At 32.1% G+C, this 23545-nt stretch overlaps 1 protein-coding gene across 12 annotated transcripts in view; it reads right to left on the bottom strand.

The window, feature by feature from the left end:
• Positions 1-23545, bottom strand: part of MRP (Multidrug-Resistance like Protein 1) — a 197852-nt gene that overhangs the window by 157774 nt on the left and 16533 nt on the right. For all 12 annotated transcript variants that reach the window (XM_072545236.1, XM_072545239.1, XM_072545240.1 and 9 more), the window contains exon 2: positions 17457-17638. In XM_072545236.1, coding sequence (XP_072401337.1) covers positions 17457-17597 — 141 coding nt within the window. In that variant the 5' untranslated portion in view covers positions 17598-17638. The remainder of the gene's footprint in view (positions 1-17456; positions 17639-23545) is intronic.

The following is a 23545-nucleotide window of genomic DNA, read 5'->3' as shown; positions in this document are numbered from 1 at the left end:
ACAGTATATTTCACGCTTTTTAAAAAACCTGTAACCCTTTTCTGTACGGAGATATAGATATAGCTATGCTAGCTTTGCCATAAAGTTAGCATAATCATTGTTTCTCGGAAACGGTTGCAGCAATAAATTGTTTCTTGGCATAAAACTTCTGCAATAAATTAGCAATCAATTCATTGCGGTTCACTTTGTGGACGATATCCCGTTTTTACGGGGGTTTGTTTTGAGCTAGGGGATGATGGGGAAGTTTTTGTAATAAAATATGCCACCAAGATGGGCACTCTATGCCTATTTCTTGCCGAGATACGGCTATGGCTAAGTTAGCTTTATTGTAAAGTTAACATATCTACTGTTTCTCGGAAACACATACAGCAATAATTTTTTTGCTTTTCGTAATCAATTAGCAATCAATTATAATCTTTGTCTGAATTCGGCTCTATAAAATGGATATGCCAACTTTACAGACATGGAAATTTTCCTCCATGTAAACGTTAACACATTCAATGAAAGGCATTGAAGTCTGCTACTTTTGCAATTTGGAAAAAAGTGCAGAAATGTGAAAAGTTAATAGAAGAATGTTGGATGCGTGAAAATTGCGTCGAAGCAATTAACCCAAATGAAGATACGAACGACAGTGATTATAAGTATGGATCTAATTCTTGATTACACTGTAAGGTAATATGTTTTCATTTTCTCATTAAGAAAAATGTTGAGTGTTATTGTTATTATTTTATCAGTAAATACCTAGCACTACACTTGAGAATCAATAGAATTTATAATTTTCTTCTATTTTTCCACTATTAATTGTATATATTTTTAAATGAATGTAAAATACTTTATCAGTTAAAATCGTATTGTCTTTCGACAGTGGGTCAAATATTGGCAGAATTCTCTAATAATTTGCTGAGCACAGCAAATCTTTTAAGTCAAAGCTTTCATCCCTAATGCAAATTCGTAAAATATAAGGAAAATACAGTTAAGATTTGACTTCACGTATAGTGCATCTGTGTATCCGGTTATACGTACTTGGCCCTAAAAGGGCTCTTCAGAACGGCTATTCACAGTCGCTCTGAACGTGAAAATAAATCTCTTCTGTCTTAGGAAGCAACTCTAACATGGCTTCGTTTGAACGCAAATAGCGACATCCGATATTAAAATCCGTAAACTAATTTTCAAAACCAAATTCAGTTTTTTGCTTTAATCTATGCCTTCTAAGAATTGCAAGGCAAAACAGACGTTGATAAGGATGTTATTAGAGACATGGGGAATCTAAAATTGCATTCCACAACATATCTCCTCAACTAAGCAAAAATCCTTAACGAATTGGTTGCTAGTACTCGTACAGAGTATATCGGAATAAAAGGAAAAAGACAGTTAAGATTTGACTTCACGTATAGTGCGTCTGTGTATGAAATATACTTTACAATCACAATGCAACAAAAAAATGTAAAGAAAAATTCCCGGGGAAAAAAGTTATTTCATAAAAAGTAATGTTACTTGTCAACAGAGATAAAAGTGTCCAATCTTTTTCCGTCACGAAAAAAAAGTATTTTATAGTTTATTCGTCTTCCGGGTTTGGACCGTGTCATTTGTGAGTGACCCAAAAGTGGGTTCATCTCAGAGATGAACCCACTTTTGGGTCACTCACAAATGACACGGTCCAAACCCGGAAGACGAATAAACTATAATTCTGACTCTGGCCGTGGAAGCCTACGATTTAAAAAGTATTTTAACTTGAAAGGAATTATCACGCTCAGAATCCATAACAAATTTGAAAAATTGGAACACAGGTTGCATTATGTTAAATGTAAGTATGCACCAGCATCCGTACATACTAAAAAAATCGATAAAGAATGTTGTTTACATAGTCAATTTTCCGGAATTCGGACAAACAACATCAAAACCTTGGAAACTAAAATTCCGTTAAGATAAAAATAAGGCTAAAATAAGACAGTGTTTATGAAAGTATTTTTAACCGAACATCAGTGGCATACTGGAATGTTAGTATCGCAAAAACACCAAAGTTTATCAATTCTGCGATGAAACAATACAGGAGATTATGGTATTCAACTCATTGAAATACTTACACAAAGTAAAATAAAAGGCCGGGTCGGTATTATATTTTTTGTATTTGCAAAGTAAAAATACGTAAACACGCATGGAAAAATGAACATAAGGTTCATCGGAACGATTCAAGTATAGTCCTAAAAGAAACAGATGGTAAAAAGAGAAAAATCAAAGAAGCGACTCTAATTGTGCTAAATGAGACCAATTGTGTAGCAAATTCCTCGGCAGAATGTAGTAGGATCTGGTTACCCATATTAAAAGAGGAAGTTAATAAAAGGAAAATAACACTATTAGTATGTCAGTAACATATCGAGGATACATCATTTTTATGTTTTTAAATAACATACTTCTTACATATAAAATCAGAGTTTGGTGTTTATTGAGAGTAAACTAAATGCAAGACCAAATATTTACCATGTCGGGATAGTATTATGAAGTTTTTTTCTTGGTTTTTTTCATCATGAGTTACTATGGAACACTAACAGTAGAATTTACTGTCATCATTGCATGTGGTTGTCTTTTTAAAAACAAATAACATGCTATGATTTTTCTGACGGATATTCTCAAGTTAAAGTTGATTTCATGTAATCGAATAAACTATCTTATAATAAAATTGTCCCAGGAACGCAACTCAGCATATAGACCAGTGTCGAAGCCTTTAAAAAAGGTAAAAAGTAAAAAAAAATTATAATAATAGTCTCCCGTTTTATACCGCTCGCGGCTTTGGGAGTATAACAGGGTAGTCTGCTATATCTAGGGCCTAGGGTATACAAAGAAGGTAACATGGCCAGTGCTACGCTTCAACCGCCTATTATTACCCCTGGTTTTACCCAAGGTACTCATTTTTATTCAGGCTGAGTCGACCTGGGGCCTATAGACATTTTTTAAAAATGTCTAGTTATTCTAGCCGGCGGTAGGATTCGAACTCCGGACCGCCGGCATGCGAGGCAAGCATCCTACCGCTTGCGCTAGGAGAATGAAACCTATTGGAAAAGAAAGAAAATATGCTAAAAATGAAAAAAAAAAAAAAATAATAAATTCCACTCCATCCGAGGTAGGGAAGTGAGAGGGGGGAGTTTTTAAGGGTAAAAATCGGTTTATCGCGATTTTCGGCGAAACTACAAGTGCTATGAAAAAAAGCTAAATGGCAAAGTTGTAGCTAACAAAAAAATCTACAACTTTTGTATTTAAACTTTTTTCACATAACCTCAAAAGTTTTTTGGAAAATTAAAAAACTAAGTTTTTGATTTTTTATTTTTATCTTCTACAAAAAATTTTTTTACGAAATTTGGTGAAAACTTGCCTTAGTATGTACCAAACACTGTAATTTTTTGGAATTGAAAAATTTATTTTTTTACCTGATATTTAATATCGAAAAAGAGCCCTAATTTTTAACCGAAAATTCACGCGTCAAAATATCAGCTTTTTTAAAAAAGTCGGGGCTTTTTGTTTGTTGAAATCTCTACTTTCCGATAGCGTAAAAAAATATATACATTACTATGGGAAATGTTCTCAAAAAACGAAGAAAACTCGAAATCGAAATTTTTTTTTTTTCATCATTATGTACAATTTTGAGATATTTGAATTAACACTGTATGAGATTAAAGAAATGAGATTAAAATTAACACTGTAATTACTCATGTTGCGTACGATTTCATGGTATATTGACAAATAAAAAAATTATAAATTAAAATATTCTACTATAATTAACAAACAATTAAGTTCATAAAGTTTATATTTGATAAGACATCTACAATATTATAAGAAAGTTGTAGAATTTTCTTTTAATTAAATGCGTACATACTTATTTATTGCAAAACTATCGTAAATTCTTTATTAGACGCTAAAAATTTGTCAAGTTTGGCTAACATTTTTTATGAAGAAGATGCAAATAAACAAGATATCGCAAAAAGGGGATTACAATGAATCAAATCTATTTATAAGTGCAAAAATGATAAGCTAACGCTGAATCAATTACGATTTCAAAAATATCAATTGGCAACAATCAAATCATCTTTCGTATTGGCAAATCTCCCACCCACAGAAGGTGCAGCAGAACAACATTGTTACAGGGCATATTATCAGCTTCAAACATGGCTGGGCAACGAACTGACAGCAACAGATTGGGGCTGGAAACAACATCAACGAGGCATTATGCCCAAATTTACAGAAAAGGAATTGATCCCGGAAATACTGCTCAAAACTATTTGCTGCAGCTGTGAAACTGGATGTAACAATTTAAAATTTGGTTGCCGAAAACATGGTTTGAAATGCACAAATTTATGTTCAAGTTGTCACGGCTCAGAAAAATGCTCTAATGTGAAGGAAAAAGCCTACGAAGAAATTAATGATAATGCTTCTGATGAAATTGTGGATGAGGAAGTAACGCAGACTGGAAACAATATTGGAGATGAAGATGGTGATGGTCTTGAAGATTTCGAAGATCTTCTAGAATCAGAAGGCGACGAAGGAATGCCATCAAAGAGGCAAAAATTAATGCCCTAAAAAATATTATGATAAATATATACATCATAAATATATAGATTGTAAGATTGCCCATGACAAAAATGTAATTAAGCATTAATAAACCAGCTTTTTAATTGTAAAAAAAAATCGTATAGCAGTCACATTTTTTTGATGAAATTCCCTTTAAATCATATCTTGAATATTTTTAGCAGCTATTTTCACATGTCTTTTTGCAATCTTAATGTTTTGTGGATTTATAATTTTTTTGTTTATCAATGTATCATGAAATCTTAAGCTACATGACTAATTACAGTATTAATTATAAGAAATATCTCAAAATTGTACATAATGATGAAAAAACAATTTTTCCGATTTGAGTTTTTTTTGTATTTTGCGTTTTTTGAAAAAAATTGCCATAGTAATGTATATTTTTTTTACACAATCGGAAAGTAGAGATTTCAACAAACAAAAAGCCCACCGACTTTTTAAAAAAAAGCTGATATTTTGACGCGTGAATTTTCGATTGAAAATTAGGGTGCTTTTTCGATATTAAATCAATATCAAGTAAAAAAATAAATTTTTCAATTCCAAAAAATTATAGTGTGTTTGGTATATACTAAGGCAAGTTTTCACTAAATTTCGTACAAAAAAAATTTTTTTGTAAAAGATAAAAATAAAAAAAGAAAAACTTAGTTTTTTGAATTTTCCACAAAAATTTTGAGGTTATGTGAAAAAAGTGTAAATACAAAACTTGTAGATCTTTTTGTTACCTACAACTTTGCGATTTAATTTTTGTGCATAGCACTTGTAGTTTCGCCGAAAATCACGATAAACCGATTTTTACCCTTAAAAACTCACCCCCTCTCACTTCCCTACCTCGGATGGAGTGGAATTTATTTTTTCTTCCATTTTTAGCTTATTTGCTTCCTTTTCCAATAGGTTTCATTCTACTATAATTTTTTTTTGGTTTCAAAAAATATCGACCCTGGTCTAATATTGGCAATATTATTTTAAAGTCGTCTACTTTCAAATGTATAATATACAGTGTGTAAAAGCCAAATGGAATAAATTCATTATTTAGGTTACTGTACATATTTATGAAAAATCCCGAAACACGTCACGAAATGACAGGTACAACCACCAATTTTTAAAATAGGAAGTATAGGCTTGTGATATGTCGTTTGAAAGGTCTTTTCATTCTCCATTCAAAAATGTTGTCGCTTTCAAGTTTGTTAAGATTAATTAAGATAAAATAAATTAAATTCATGTGGTTACCGAAATTCGCTAAAATATACTCAAAACTTATTTCCCGTTTAGGTCTTGATAATGAGAAAGTGAACAAAAACCATAGCAATGTGGTTTTTAGATGGTAACCATTAAAAAACTTTAAAGAATTTCCGTGGCAACGTTATTTTAACACGCATTAGTAAATTGTTTTATTTAAGTTGTCAGTATTTTAATTTAAGTAAAAAGTTCGTTCAATTCAATTCTGAAAAATGGTTAGATTAACGGAAATGCATAAAATAAATTGCATCCCTATAAGATGATACCTACTCAGGAGCTCATGGAAGACGATTTTGATAGGAGAACTTTTTTTGTGAGCAAATGATGGACATGTTGGATAACAATATTATCCAATTAGAAGACGTTATGTTTTCTGATGAGTGTACTTTTTCACTTAACGGTCATGCTAATCGGCAAAATTGCCACTACTGGGCCACGGAAAATCCTCACTGGATGAGAGAAGAACACACTCAATACCCTCAAAAGGTTAATGTTTGAACAGGGATTGTAGGAAACAATATCATTGGTCCCTTTTTCATTGAGGGCAACTTGAATGGCAACAATTATTTGGCACTACTTCAAAATGATGTCATTCCAACGTTGGCAAATTTATATCCTGATCCAGGAAACCCTCAAGTTCCAGCGAATACGATATGGTTTCAGCAGGATGGAACACCATCACATTACCAACTTAATGTCCGGCAGTACCTCGATACAATATTTCCCAATCGGTGGATAGGGAGGCGAGGATCGATTGAATGGCCAGCGCGATCACCTGATCTTACATTATTAGATTTCTTTTTATGGGGATATGTGAAGAGCCATGTGTACAAAACTAAACCTTCTGATTTAAATGACTTAAAAGAACGAATAACGCTTGCGATTAGGTCGATCACGCCTGGTATGTTAAATAATGTTAGAAGACAGTTTTATTTGAAAGACCTTTCAAACGATATATCACAAGCCTATACTTCCTATTTTAAAAATTGGGGGTTGTACCTGTCATTCTAAGGGGGTTGAAGGTAGGGGTGGCATTTTCACGTTAAAGAATGTCAAGTTATAATTTAAATTTGACGTGTTTCGGGATTTTTTATAAATATGTACAGTAACCTAAATAATGAATTTATTCCATTTGGCTTTTACACACTGTATGTCTGAATTGTCAATATGAATGAGTCAGATAAAATTAAATTATTGGAAGAATTTATCAACAAGTAACAAAAAACAAAATTTGTTTAATTTATTATTGTTTGTATTTTGAGAACGATTTCCGAAGTGGAAATTGAAACGTCAATAAACTTATTTTAAACTTAATTTGTAATTCCCATTTAAAATAGTAATTTCATTAAGTTGCCACAAGAAAATAGCTTTAAAACAAAACACATGTATTAATACGAAAAATACTCTAAATAATGTTAGACGTAAAACGATATTTCTTGAGGATCATTAGCACGACTCTTCTTGTATATAGTCAAAACCATGTTAGAAGGCCGATTTGGAATTAGGCGGTGATCAGTGGACCTCAAACAGTTGTTGCTTTAACATATAATTCCATGTCAGTTTTAAAAGTAAATTATTTAATTTTTTTATTTTATTTTCAGTAAGAAATTAAACAAAAATCATTAAAACATGTTCGTTAATAAATTCACTGTATAAATACGAGATATTTTGTACTATTCCAATAAAATATTAAAACGAAAACTTGTTGAGCAACGCTGATTGACATAACAGAACAGTAAAATATTATACATAAAGATTTTGTAAAAGATATGGTCCATCAGTAATAAAGTAGAAACAGAATATAATTCCAAAGCGGTATTCGTTCAAGTTTTTGACTATATTTATCTTCCTGACAAAAAATTTAAATCGTTTTATTATCTGCATCCATTAAAAGATCTTTGAAATACTTACAATACCCATTAGGAAAGAAAACGCTAAGAAATACGACATTTCACTATCTCTACAAATATAATAGATGACACCAACAAACTAATCAACTATATGCTGTTAAAATGACGAAAAATAGGGAAGATGATGTGTTATATCCCTAACAAATATCCCGACAAGTGGATATGGACGTGATAAGCCATTTTCGACTGATAACTAAGTCAACAATTAAGGTAAGAGTTGTAAAATGATGTGTTATCAATATTAGTTCATTAATTGTGTATACTTCATTACAAAACGTGTAGTTCAATGTGCATTAAGGGAGAACGACCAGTTTCTTTCCGTCAAAAATGTCTATAGTAGACATTTTTTACGTTTTCTCTTTTACTTTAAATAAGGATAATATATTACATCGGTAAATACGTTGTTAATTGTATAATAACAATGGGCTTGAAATATCGAGCCGCGCTCAAGCTAGTCGAAAGCTCGGCTCGGCTTGAGTCCATTTCTATTCTCCCGTCATCGCTCCCGCAAGTTTAAAAGTCGGCCGATTTTGACGACGTTTTAAAGCTTTGTGGACAATCGTTAAAGTGTAATCTTTTCCGAATTTGTCACATCAAGAATTTTAAATATGTCCTTTCAAATTTAATTGTTATAAATAAAGCTGCCGTCAATTAAAAAAAAACGGACTAACTTTGTACCAAATTGTCTCAGGACAACTTTTTAAATTTGTAAAAAATACATGCTCTTCAAGTATGAAAATTTTTTTTGCAGACAATGGTTAAAAAGATGTTTTCTAATTGTTTATAAGCAAAAAATAGATATATTTTTGAAAACTGATTTTAGCAATATTTAAATTCATTTTTTTAATAATATTGATAGAAAAAATCTTCTAGACACGTTGACTGTGAAAAACTATTTAAAAATGTTTCAAAATGATATTATTGCTGCAATCGCCGCGCTATATCCAGATGAACAAAATCGAGATATGCCTAGTAATTTGATATGACTTCAACAGGATGGCGCAGCACCCATTATGCGATTATTGTGCGTGATTATTTAAATACTGTTTTCCCCAATAGATGGATAGCTAGGCGAGGAAGTTTAGAGTTGCCACCAAAACCTCCTGATTTAGCCCTATTGATTTTTTATTTTTGAGGTTATCTTAAATCTAAAGCATACATAAATAGACCAGAAAATACTGAATAATACTCATTCTCCCAGAAATATTGCTGTGGTGCATGCCTTGGTTACCGTCACGCAGAAGTAGACGGCACGCAGTGTCAACATTTAATTTAATTTTAAGTATTGTCTTAGTCAAAATAAAAAAAAAATTGTAATAAACATTTCTCTCTAATTCACGAACTGATGATTTTAGACTACGAGCCCCTTTCCATATCAGTTGGCCCACCTATGGAATTTGCAGTTTAAGTCGATTACCATAAACAAATTATACTCTGCATGTTTTTATAAGTTTCCATATTAATTAATATGACATTTTTATTAATATTTATTAAAAACATTACCCTTATGGTTTTTAACTATTTTCAACAATTAAAAAATCACTAAACACTGGCTATGCATTCACTTATGTCAACATACGTTGATTTTTTCATAATTAAGTTAAATCCAGGGGTAGCTATGGAAAAATGACATCAAAACAATAATATTGTCAGTTAATGTCAAATATACAAGGCGTGTTTTTTAAGTAAGTACCGTTTTGGAATTAAAAAAAGACGTGCAAAGATATAGCAATAATTTTATTTTTACATGAAAGCCTGTACCTTAATCTACTTTTCTACATAATTTCCGTGAATATTGAGGCACTTGTCATAACGTGGCACCAGTTTTTGAATACCCTCCTGATAAAATTCTGCCGCCTAACTTGTTAACCACTGCATCACAAATGTTTTGACTTCGTTATCGTCTTGAAGACGCTGACCGCCCAGGTGTTTGTTCAAGTGCTGGAACAAATGGTAGTCGCTGGGCGCCAGATCAGGGCTGTATGGAGGATGATCTAGAGTTTCCTATTTAAATGATTTGATGAGATCTTTGGTCTGATTAGCCACATGTGGACGGGCATTGTCATGCAGCAAAACGATACCCTTACTCAACTTGCCACGTCTTTTGTTCTGGATTGCACGACCCAGATTTTTCAATGTCTCACAATAAGACGTTGCATTGTGTGTCTCATTACGAGGCAGAAACTCCACTAGCAATATTCCTTTTCTGTCCCAAAAAACTGTGCACATGATTTTCCGGGCAGAAATTGTTTGCTTAAACTTCACTCTTTTGGGTGATGATGAATGTCGCCATTCCATGGATTATTGTTTCGATTCTGGTGTGACGGAGGCCACCCACGTTTCGTCACCAGTAACAATTTGGTCTAAAAAATCTTCACCTTCACTGTGGTACTGCTCAAGGAAAGTCAATGCACTGCCTAAACGTTGGGTTTTGTGCAAATCGGTCAACATTTTTGGAACCCAACGTGAACACAATTTCCGGTAATTCAAGTTCTCGGTAACAATGCGATACAAAACACTACGAGAATACTGAGGAAAGCAGTCGGACAATGATGAAATTGTAAAGCGTCTGTTTTCTCTCACCTTTTCGTCCACTTCTGCACCAAATTTTCATTAACGACCGAAGGACGCTCACTCCGTTCTTCATCATGCACATTTGTGTGGCCATCTTTAAATGCTCTCACCCATTTCCTTACCATTCCATCACTCATAATGTTTTGTCCGTAAACTTCAACGATCTCACGATGAATATCGATCGGTTTTACGCCTTTAGTACTAAGAAATCGTATAACAGCCCGTACTTCACAATCAGCGTGACTCACGATTGTTGGAGGCATCTTAAACACTGGAGTAAACAAGTATACAATGAAGAATCAGACTGTAATGGCGTCAGTGCGTAGACAAGAGATGTAGGTAACCAGCGCTCATGCGCGGAACGCCGACCGTAGCGCTGCGGCGGCGGAATCGCAAAACGGTACTTACTTAAAAAACATTCCTCGTATTTTGTAATATTGTAAAGCTTTTTGCCGTTTGTTGATTTACAATAAGTCGAGGTAAAATTATCAATGAGAAAATTTGTTCAATCATTATTAGATTTTTTAATTCTGGAAAATCCAATTCAGAAATCCTTAATTGTCACGTTATATTGTAAGAAATTAGTCAGAAGATACAAAACTACAGGTTCGGTCGTCACAAAACCTAGAAATGTACGAAAAAGTAAAATAACCTAAGCAGATCGAAGGGCATTAAGACGAATTATAGTGAAAAATCGACGAGAAAATTCTATGGAGTTAGGCGTTTTATGGAGTGACGTTATTGGAAGACACGTTTCTAGATCAACATGTCGCCGAGAGGCCCACAAATTAGGATTTGGTACTTAAAAAGTAAGTTTTATAGTTGAAAAAATTAGTAAGAATTGTTTTTAATAAATTTCAGTTTATTTTAGGCTAACGAAAAGTTACTTTTAACATTACAACAAAAGAAAAATAGACTAAGATGGTCAAAAGAGCATAAAGATTTTACTCAGTCGCAATAGAATTCAATACAATGGAGTGATGAGTCCCGATTGAAGTGTGTGTTGGAGACAGTGGGAGTCGCGGCATTCGCAGGAAAAATAAAGCTTTCTATCCCGACTGCCTGAAGATAAAAGTCAAATTTCCTGCATCTGTCATGATCTGGGGCAGCATGTCGTCTAAAGGTGTGTGAAAGTTACATTTCATCGATAGGATTAACACAGACCAATATTTGAATATTTTAAAAGAATCTCTTTTACCGATTATGGAACATCGTTTAACATGAGCGAAAGATTTTGTCTGCCAACAGGACGGCGCAGCTTGTCATACCTTAAAAAAGAGTTTAAGACCAAGGCATACCACTTCTGGAATGGGTTTCTAACAGTCCCGACTTGTCCCCGATAGACTTTGTACGCAAAATGAAAAAGGCTTTAAGAAAATATCCTGCCAGGTCCATCAACGAATTGAAGGAAAAATTGCAAGAAATATGGGATTCGTTTTCACTATAGTTTATTTTTATGAACAAGAGAGTAATTAGCATAATTTTAACTAGTACCTCCGACCACTCCATGGGCGTGCTCAAGATTAATTGAAAAATTACTTTGAATAATTGTAAAAAATAAATGAATTATTTCAGTGTTATAAACTGTTATGTGTATGTAAACAAAAGTGACCTCTTTTATCACACACTATATTAGAACTGACTGGCCTACATTAAAAAGGGTTTTAAAAAATTCACATTTTTTTTAATTTTTAAAAATTACAAAAGAGAAAAAGAGTTTTTAAAACCGTCTAAGGTATGTTAAATAGATGAATAAAAATATTAATATAAAACTTACAGCTACTTGTTACAAATCCAAATCAGATTCAGAAGATGAACTTTCAGAACCAAGATTTATAATAACTGGCTCGACCATTTTATCAGTAATATTGTCCAGCTTCCACATTTTTTCCTCTTCTTTAATAGTGTGATTTACTGCCTTTTCCCAGTTTTCAGGTTTTACATTATTTACGGCCTCCAAAAACAACTTTTTAACATCATGAATTTTAAAAGTGGTATTTTTTCTTGAAACTTCACTCTTTATCTGTGCCCATACCAGTTCAATCGGGTTTAATTCACAATGATATGGTGGGGATCTAAGTACTGTCATTCCACGATTTTTGGCAATTTCATCAATTTCGTATTTTTTAAATTTTTCTTTATGAAGGGCACACATAGAATAAAGTTCCTTTCTTATAGATCCGGGATGGTACGTAATATTTTTTGAACTCAGCCAATTTTGCAAGTCTTTTTTTAACCACTTGGTTGTGGGCAGTCCTTCTATAAGTCTGGAGTGATAACTTGCATTATCCATTACTATTACACAGTTCTTAGGAAGAAGATCTATCATTTGTTCGAACCATTCTTGAAAGACATCAGCGTTCATTTCTTCATGGTAGTCACCGGTACGAGTTGATTCAAAAGTTAATAAACCACCTTCAACAAAACCGTCTGAACTGCCAATGTGTACTATTATCAGCCTGCGTCCCTTTCCTGATGGTGGGTTTAAACCAGTAGATAAGTTATTTACAAAAGCGTGCCTTTGACTTGTAACAGTTTCATCATGCCAAAATTTATTTGGTGTATGACCCTCGTTGATCCATGTTTCATCAAGATAAAATATTTTTCTTTTTTGGTTTCTCATTTCCTTTATGGTTCTTAGAAAATGTCTTCTCCATATGACAATATCGCTTCTTTCTAATAAAATAGACTTTCTGGGATTCTTTTTCCAGCGGAAGCCTATTTCTTTTAAAAGTTTCCATAACGTACTTCGACTCATTTCTGGGTAATCCTTATCATCTCGAACTGAGACAAGAACTTTATCCAATGTTGGAAATTCTTGTCTAAAGAAGAATTCATGCACTTTCCGTCGAAGTCCTTCTTTAAAATGATATTCTATTTGAAATTTTGGTTTCCCTGGAGCATTATGTGGCATTTGAAAACTACCACATTTCTCTTCTTTAATAACTCTGTAAATCGTAGATTTCCCAACACCAAGTGTACTGCTAACTAACTCAACGGTCTCATCAACACTTTCACATAAACGTTTGTCTGTAAATGATTTAAAACAATTAAATATTAATGTTTTTTCATTAACTGTTAGAGGACCAATTTTTCGGCGTTTACACGGCACTTCCAAATTTTCCATAACACTAGTATACACAATAAACTGCACCTTGCAACTGAAGTACCTACTTTTAGTGAACTGTTAAGAATTTTGAATACGCCACTTGGACCTTCCTATATACAAAATGGAAAAACCCACTATCACATTTTCTGTGGAATAAGTTTAGAAGGTAATTATCTAGTCAATTACTGTCGTAGATTCCTGGAATTAAAGAATTAAATGTTTGATTGTTGAAACCCTTACTTCGTGGAATGCACTCATTTCAGATAAAATAAAACGTTTTATTTTATCTAAAGAATTAAACTTTATTTTGCAAATAGGTAGGTACTTATTAAACTTTTATTGGTTATATATAACCAATAAAATAAACATCTTACATTTCTTGCAAATTCATTAGTACCTGTTAACCTCCATCACTCCGACACTGGCAACCTTATTTAGGGATTAGTAACCCTCACAACTATTGTATTCTATTCTGCTCCAACCTTTATAGATGGTGGTCATACTCAATTTAAAATTGTTTTCCTATATACTTCTGTAAACTTGTTGACAAATATCTGTTTTTCATTGAGTCACCCGTATCAACAGTTTAGGGATTTGCATACATAATTTATTGTTTTATTACTCTCTTATACATAAAAATACACTATAGAACATTGTCAGACCTTGGTAAAAACTATGCCTCGAATAATTGTGGACGTCATTAAAAATAAAGGGGATGTAACTCAGTGGTAAACTTTCACATTTTTTTGTTAATATTACATATTTTATGCGTTTTTGTTAAATTTATTATTACTTTTTTAATCAATAGTTTTCATTACGTTATAAATATTTTCTATAATTAGGAAATTCAAAGATGTTGTTCGTTGCATTAAAACTTCTAAAATGTACGCTGCGCTTTTATTTTTGTTCTCTAAAATTTAATTTTCTTATCAATCTAAAATTGGGCCAACTGATATGAAATCCAAAATATAAATCTACCTTCCGAGGATTTCGTCAAAATATTTTTTGTTACAAACATATTGAATTTATGCAAACCTTTACATCCTCACTGTACATTGACAGTGCTATCAAAAATTAAGAAACGTGGTATAACAACCCTTCCAATATAATATTTCACCTTAAAGTCAATAATTTTATATCGATACTAAAAATAGAATATTTTCTGTAAAATTTGTGGGTAAATTAATATAATCCATGCACTGTATATAGTTTGCGGTCTGCTAAATTAAGATGCATATAATAACAAGCTATATTGGTGGTTTACCGATATAAACAACTCAATTAAAACATGCAGCTTGATTTCGACGAAAAAAAAAAACAATTGTGATTCGATCCAACAGCAACGTATTTTATATAAATAGATATCAATATCTATATCAATATTCTTATATCTTGCAATAAGAAACTTTCATATTTTGTCATTGTATAACACAGATGAGTAGGATAAATCAATCATTATTAATGAAGTTATTACACAAAATTTTCTGCAAAAATCAGAACGCCACCTTCCACATCTAAATGTAGTCATTTTTTTACAGATCCGCTATGGACCAAATTCACTCTTCAAACATTTTCCGAAAAACGTCCAAACCACGCTAATTATCTTCGCCTATAGTCTAGGCGGAATCTGTTTTGGATTGGACATTTTCCATAGGAAGCTATTTTTTGCTGGAATCCCTTCAGGATGTGCCCAATATCGATAATCACGATATGCGCCAGTCGCAAACCCTGTGCTAAATTTTTTATTTAACAAAATCTGAAAACAATTGAAAATTTCTCATTTTTTTGCTCCTATTTTCGTTTATAATTCGGAAAATATTGATCCTAGAGAAAAAATTATAACAAGTTAAAAGTTTCGCTATTCAATTTTACACAATATTTCGTTAGCTAGAAATTGAAAATTTAATGTTTATTGTTGAAAAAATAGCAATACTTGGAAAAAAAGTACAAAAAAATGAAGTTAATCCTTTAAATGTTTTTGACTTTCTAAACTTGACTTACAAGCTCCATATTCCGCCTAGAAAATCTTTTTAATATGTTTAAAACGTCTACTAAATTTTGTTAAGATCGGTCGGATAGGTTTTGCACAATAATATTGCAATCCAGCCTACTGGAAAAAAATCGCAAATTTTCAAATTTATAGTAGGCCTTAAATAAGGCCCTCAGATAGTTGCAAATTTTTTTACACATAAAAGAAGGCTCAAACTTTCAAACGCTTTTTGTGAAATTCAAATCGGTTTACTAGGAGAGCCTAGAAATTTTTTTAAAGTTTTAAACATTTTTTATATATATTAGGCTTATAAACAAATTGAATAACTTTACGAGCTTTAAACATATCAATTTCAAAATTTATACACTTAAAGAATATTAAAAGACGCTTCTTAAAAAAAAAGATACATTCGGCTTACTGGTTGCCGAGATATTGAAGGTCAAAGTTGGCATACATTTGCCGTGTAACCATAAGTGATAGAGGGCTCGTTTTTAAACACATACCCTCGTCTTGTCAAGTACTTTTTATATGAAAAGTTTTATGTAATGCGCTTTATGCAACATCCATAAAAAAGACAAATAAAAAACCGTTTTCGCGTAAAATGTCGCTCGGAATACATGAGAGGTCGTGGTGGGGGACAATCACTCGAAATGTGAATCGGCGAGTTCAAAATCATAGCGCGCTCTAAAAATTGCATTACCTCGGCTTCTTGTTAACCAATTTTGCTTTTTTTTGAATCGATATTGAAAGGATTTCAAATATCATATTTTCAAATACCATTTTTAATTGCAAAATTGGGAAATTTGCAATAAACAATTGAATGTTAAACAAGTAATTGCATTTTTTCTTTATGCATTTTTTTTTGAGCTTGCAATTTATACATTGAAGTAAATTGTTACTTTTAGTAAACAAGTATGTATTTATCAATTGTTAATAAATAATTTAAATTGTTAAAACAAAGGCGAACGAAAAAAAATTTTTTTTTCATAAATAAACTTTATTTTGACTCAATCTTCAATAATTTTTTTTAAGTCTTTTTCTTTTTTTGGAAGGACATAAATCTTCAGGTCTGACCTTGACCTTCAATATCTCGGCAACCAGTAAGCCGAATGTATCGTTTTTTTTTAAAGAAGCGTCCTTTAATGTTCTTTAAGTGTATTAATCTTGAAATTGATATGTTTAAAGTTCGTAAAGTTATTCAATTTGTTTATAAGCCTAAAAAATGTTTAAAATTTTAAAAAAATTTCTAGGCTTTCCTAGTAAACCGATTTGAATTTTACAAAAAGCGTTTGAAAGTTTGAGCTTTCCTTTATATGTAAAAATATTTGCAACTACCTGAGAGCCTTATTTAGGGCCTACTATAAATTTGAAAATTTGCGATTTTTTTCCAGTAGGCTGGATTGCAATATTATTATGCAAAACCTATCCGACAGATCTTAACAAAATTTAGCACACGTTTTAAACATATTAAAAAGTTTTTCTAGGCGGAATATGGAGCTTGTAAGTCAAGTTTAGCAAGTCGAAAACATTTAAAGGATTAACTTCATTTTTTTGTACTTTTTTTTCCAATTATTGCTATTTTTTTAACAATAAACATTAAATTTTCAATTTCTAGCTAACGAAATATTGTGTAAAATTGAATAACAAAACTTTTAACTTGTTATAATTTTTTCTCTAGGATCAATATTTTCCGAATTATAAACGAAAATAGGAGCAAAAAAATGAGAAATTTTCAATTGTTTTCAGATCTTGTTAAATAAAAAATTTAGCACAGGGTTTGCGACTGGCGCATATCGTGATTATCGATATTGGGCACATCCTGAAGGGATTCCAGCAAAAAAATAGCTTCCTATGGAAAATGTCCATTATGGTCTGAATTTCTACAGATCCCGCCTAGTCTACTAGGTCCTCACTATGCTAGAGTCCATTTTCGTATAGAGACGTTTCGTATTTTTTCGTTTCAGAACCAAATTTCGATCTACCACAGGCTCATCCCAAAACGGTTATAAATACAAAAATATCATTTCGCTTGTGTTATAAATACTTAAATGTCACTTACCCAAAAAGGAGATCCACAAAATGAACTCAACGATGTAAAGGCTTCTTCTTCTAAAGTTGCATTTTGTGATGAGTTGCTAGTCAAGTTTGGTAATTCGGTTAGAGATGTCGCAAGGGTGGTTATTTCTGTTAAATTTGCCATATTTTAAAATTGAAGGGTACAGGTAGCTGCAGTTGAATATTCTAAAAAAAAAAGATATATCGTTAATAATTATTTTATGATGTTAAGATATCAGAAGAGTGTGTTTTATTAGCACTATTTTTAACAACCAACTGGTCAGTCAATTTGTTTTGAGTTCTCTCTTTAACAAGATAGGTTTAGTATTTACTTGAAACTACATATTGTATTGCATTGACAGTTAATATATGAAATGTTAGAAACTTACTTACTATCCGTTGCAAGATAATTCGGATGGAATTACCCAGATTATTTTGTGCTTGATATTGGCCCAGTTTCTTAATCTCGGGATTTCCATCCAAATTATCTTGCAAGGGATAGTACTAGTTGTTAAGTCGGTTTTTACTGTTTTACTTTATTTATTTTTTTATATAGGTACGATATAATATACGAGCCCCTTCCCATATCAGTTGACCCACTTATGGAATTTGCAGTTAAGTCGATAATCATAAACAAATTACTTATACTCTGCATGTTTTTATAAGTTCCCATATTAAGTAATATGGCATTTTTATTCATATTTATTAAAAACATTACCCTTATGGTTATTTTATTTATTTTCAACAAAAAAAAATTTCACTAAACCCATGGTATGCATTTACTTATGTCAACATACGTTGATTTTTTCACAATTACGTTAAATTCAGAGGTAACTAAGGAAAAATGACACCAAAACAATAATATTGTCAGTTAAGGCTTATCCTCGAAAATCCTAACGGTAAAATTCAGTTCGATATCTATTTCAAAAATATCTTGCTTTACGAAACAAAATCCATTCACGAAGAATATTCTACACGTCATCTTGTACTAATGTTGGGCTTTTTACCTACTTACAACCGGACACCCACCCCCTGTAGTGAAAAGTCTTGGGTCTATACAATAAAGCGAGCGAGAGGTCTTCTATTCAGTGCGGTTATGGGGTAATTAGAATAATACGAGTATACCAGAGTAACATTATTTATTAAATAATTAGAAAACACAACTTAGCAAAGGTACATACAGGTATGTATAACAAGATATTTTCACTTTCACTTCTTTAGGTAATAATGTATCTGTTTTGACAACTAAATAGGTAATTAGACAAAATAATGAGTATTATTTTGAAATTATTAATTTCAAAACAGGAGTTTAAAGAATTAGAAGGAAGTAGTCCGGGCCCAGTTGAACGGTCAAGCTTATTCCAGTGGAAGCAATAAGGAGGATTATTTTTCATTTTGGCTCAGCTGACATGCTCTCTCTAGCACTACAACCCATGAAACTGTGGTAAAAAGCATGCTTTTATTTACACGGTTGTGAAACGAGACGATTAACAGAGACATCGAAGAAAGATATGAAGCCGAACTGGATGCAATAAAGTATGAGAATAGTAGGTACAGTCATGGATGGCATACAACGAAAGCGGCTCAAATGGTACGGACATGTCGAATGAATGAAAGACAGTACCTGTATGAACACCTACAGGAATTCAGAAGAGAGGACTACCTTAGAAAACACGGATGGAAGGAATAAGAAACTCAATGAGCTCGAAAGAACTTAAAGAACAATGGAACAACCGAATTGAATGAAAAATGGACGTCGGAAGACGTTTTATATGGAGTATATCATATTATCGGTACATTATTATTATATCATATTTATATATATATATATATATATATGTATATTATATAAAGAAATGACAGCAGGGCTGCCACAAAGAAGTGTCTTTACCTTTTGTATACGTGTTATATTATTGTTCTAGAAAATAATACAATTTCAACATTTACCGATGAAACTGCTATCATAGCAATATGCAAAACCAGCGAGGAAACGACAGAAAAATTACACAGATGTTAATCAAATATATACTCCAGGGAAATAAGCAAAAAATAGACCATGCTCGTGACACTCAATAATCCAGGTCGCTGACAACTTTTTTAGTTACTGTAGACCTGATAGGAAGAAAACCTACTTGTTTCCTGCCTTGAATTTGGAGCCGTTTTTTAATTATTAACAATTTAATGCAAAAAACGCGAGTTTTTCTATAATTATTTAAATGAGTATTAAAGTTTATTATTTCTTATGAGTATTAAAAAAATAGATTTTTGGAAGAAAATTATTTTTTCACGAATTGTTTAAACAAACTAGACCATTTATTAGTAGATCCGGAGATATAGAAAATTTTATTAGTTTAAAATTGTTTGTTCGGTATTTAAACGCCATGGATTTGTGGGTTCTTCCTAGTCACTATTTGAACTACATTTTCGAAAATTCGTAGAGGGTCCTGTAAAGGTACAATGTTTGTGCAAATTTTTTAACAAAAAATACAAATCTCATTCTTTAACATGGCGTCAATGAGGTTCCTTAATTATTATAATCAAATTAGCTGTGAATTAACAAAAAAACATGGCTAACTTTGGCCCAAATTAACCTAGGCCAAATTTTTTTATTTGAAAGTTCGGGTGAAAATATTAGCTTTTCGAATGTAAAAAAAGATTTTTTCTAGGGACAATGTTTTTAAAGTGATTCTAAATGTTTATAAACTACATAATTTCAAAAATTTGACATCAGGATTTTTGACTATAATAAATTATTCTTTTATTTTTTTTTAATGCATATTGATAGTATGTATAAGTCTTTTGCTTTCATTTGTCACCCACAGAATTACCCTATCTTTATTATTTTCTATCTTATGTTATTGTAAAAAAAAGGTCTCTGAGATAAACAACTACAATAACTTTTAAACTAATTAATATGTCGGTCCCAAATTTTGAGGGGTTGTTAAGTACCCCAATACCCAACTTTGGGTGGAACTCTAAAGTTTAAAGTTTAAGTTTACTAAAAGTTTTTAACAAATATCAATTGTCACTTATTTTGCAGTTTGCGAAGCAACAAATTGACTTTTCAACTTTCAAAAATCGGCATTTTGAAGCTTTATCAATATTCTAAAAAATAAAATTTTGTAATTCTATGTCAAGTATTTAGCTTTCTAATGGAGTGCAAAAAATAGAAAAAAATCGCGTTTTTTGCATTAAATTGTTAATCATTAAAAAAGAGCTCCGAACTTTAGGCAGGAAACAGAAAGGTTTTCTTCTTATAGGTCTACAATAACTAAAAAAGTTGTCAGCTACCTAAATTATTGAGTGCACGAGAAAATCTTTATTACCCTGGACTAATATGACTGGACAAGCAAGTGACGAAACAAATTTTATATATTGTGTAAACTTTACTAACAAAAACGTTTAAAATAAATATTCCAATAACTATAAATAATCAAATTCCATATTCAAATACTTCAAAATATTTGGGTATTACTCTTTAATAAGCCCTAATAATGTTATTCAACATTATTTATGAGAGGGTGTATATTTCTTACCTACCTGTCGGCGAGAATCCAGAAGCTATCGACAAAGACAGCCTGTACTGACCGAGAGAGAGTAACATTTAGCAGAACTTTGAGATTTTTTAAAAAGTTTATACCAAATAGCTGCTTTTTGTTACACTTTATGTTAAAAATAAAAACAGATTCGGAAAGTGGGTCAAATTCTGTAGTGCCCTATTTAAAAAAAAATTTTTACGTTTATTTTAACCAAAAATATTTGAAAAAAAAATATTGTTTAAACAATTTATTAATTTACTACCAAATAGTGCACTAGAACTTTTTAAGACCTTTCATACAAAAAAAGAATCATCTCAATATCTGCCATAGTTTTTGCGTTATTTGATATAAACTTTTACATTGGAATTTAGCTATGCCCAGAATCGCGAGGAACGGCCTTAATGTCAAATTTATTTTGTAGTACAGTAGACTCGCGATTATCCGAGTCTAGGCTATCCGAGCCCCTCGGTTAACTAAGGCAAAATTTTGCCTACTTACTTTTATAGTCGTACTTGTTGAATCACACTATCGAGTAATAAAAAAAGGGTCGGTCCATTGAAAATTGTGACTTATTGATAAAAAGAGAATTGTGTATAAGGTATGCTTTAGGTCAAGGTCGAGTCGGTATTCTCAGAAATTGGTCACTGCCTTATTTCCAGAAATTTCTGTGTCCTGTTTTGTCTACAACTTCCTGTTCCTTTCTATGTTAATCAGTGTGAATTGAACTATCGATTTGTTGGGCGTGCATGATTTGGACGCTAAATTTAAAATTCGACACTGAAAAATAAAATTACCTGTTTCTGCATACATGATTTGGACGCTGGGTGTAATTGAAATGTAAATGGAAAGTCAGGTAATAATATTCTAGAGATTAAACTTGATAAGGTTTATTTGTCACTTTGAAATAAATACGACATACATTTTACGAAATGGAATCGATCGATACAGTTAGTTTGATACTCATGTATCCTATTTCTAACGAACATAACTTTTTTCTACTCTTTGGATCTTTAAGTCTATTACTTTCACTATTACAGACACTATTAATTTTAATGTAAGTTTCAGTTTGAAAATTTTTTAAAACATCAATAAAATGGAAAATATTTGGATGAGCATGGTAAAAATTATCATTAAAACGGTGAGTGGAACGATTCACAAGCATTAGTTGTTAATTGTAAACTCTCACTCATCGCAGCCCACATCTCCGACAGAAATGTTGCGTGGTCGCCAATGTAGTTGTCCAATAAGTAGTCAGAAAACTTTTCAATTTTTGAATCTTTTGGTTGAATAGCCATAAAATCATATATGAAAGATTCTTCGACTTCTGAGGGAGGTAAAAATGGCAGCCCAAAAATATATTTCAGCCATTTAGATATTTCACTGTCTGCCAATTTATATTCCCGAATTAAGCCACAACCACCGATATTACGATACCAAGCTTGCATAAGATGAAAACGGCACCATTTAATGTGCACATTTGGAAATTCAAAACGCGCAGCATTGTGGATAGCAATTTCAAAATCGGAGAAAATGATTTTTGGATTGAATTTTAGACCAATTACTTCACATTTGCGTTTCAAAACATTAAATAGTTTTATATAGGTTTGTTCCGATTTGTCGGGAAGTAAACAATAACACAATGGTATATAATGTCCATTGATCAGTGGCGGCTGGGGTGGTAAAATTTTGGGTAGGCCAAGCCAGCAAATTACATAAAGCTATGTGTAATCAGAGAGGGAGGGGTCACGGTGTCATGACCCCCCCCCCCCCATTAAAAATATTTGGAAACCAACTTATCCTATTGGTGGTAAGACTAAAAGTGACCTTGCATCAGAGAAAAGTAATCACCCTCAAGATCCATACAGTGTGTGCAATACATTTTTTTTTGTGTGAGAATGGGAATCTTTTCTTTCTCGAATTTTACGATTTTTTTTTAAATTTATTTGGGCAACCGTGCACTTGTTTGCAATTGTGTTGTTTGTTTAAAAATATGTTACAATTATAGATTATGTTACATTTTTTTTTATCATAATTTAAAAGATAATTTATATTACAATTCTATAATTACGTTACAAGTGACAACGATGGTCGACGTAGGCCCGATCGTCTGGTGCCTAAACAGCGAGCATAAACACGACAATATAAATCGTTGTCCGGCAAGCTGCTTAACTTCAAACGCTTATTGTACGGGGATCTTATGTGAGCTGGGTCGGCCAGTTCCTATCGGGCCTATTAATGATAAAGTTAATCTTTCATCACTAGATGTCTCTAGTAGCATACTCTGGTAATTATTTTGTCTATAATTGCCGAGTAGCCGGTGCGTTTTGGTTTAGTTTGAGTTTTCTTACAAGCTCTCTCTGATGACGGGAAGACCCAGAAACACGTGTCAGGGAGTGGTAAGAAGCTCAAATTAAATCGAAACGCAACCATTTTCGCCTATTAATGATATTTAAAATGCGTGAATACGATTCGATGTTTTCTGTGGGAATATAACAACATAGTTGTTTTAACGGACGCAATGTATTGAGTGATTTAGTACATTTAAAAGTTATTT

This window comes from Diabrotica undecimpunctata, chromosome 9, assembly GCF_040954645.1.
Source record: "Diabrotica undecimpunctata isolate CICGRU chromosome 9, icDiaUnde3, whole genome shotgun sequence".
NCBI classification, from domain to species: Eukaryota; Metazoa; Arthropoda; class Insecta; order Coleoptera; family Chrysomelidae; genus Diabrotica; species Diabrotica undecimpunctata.
The sequence above is the reverse complement of the archived record's forward strand: the minus strand, read 5'-3'. Positions and strand labels throughout refer to the sequence as shown.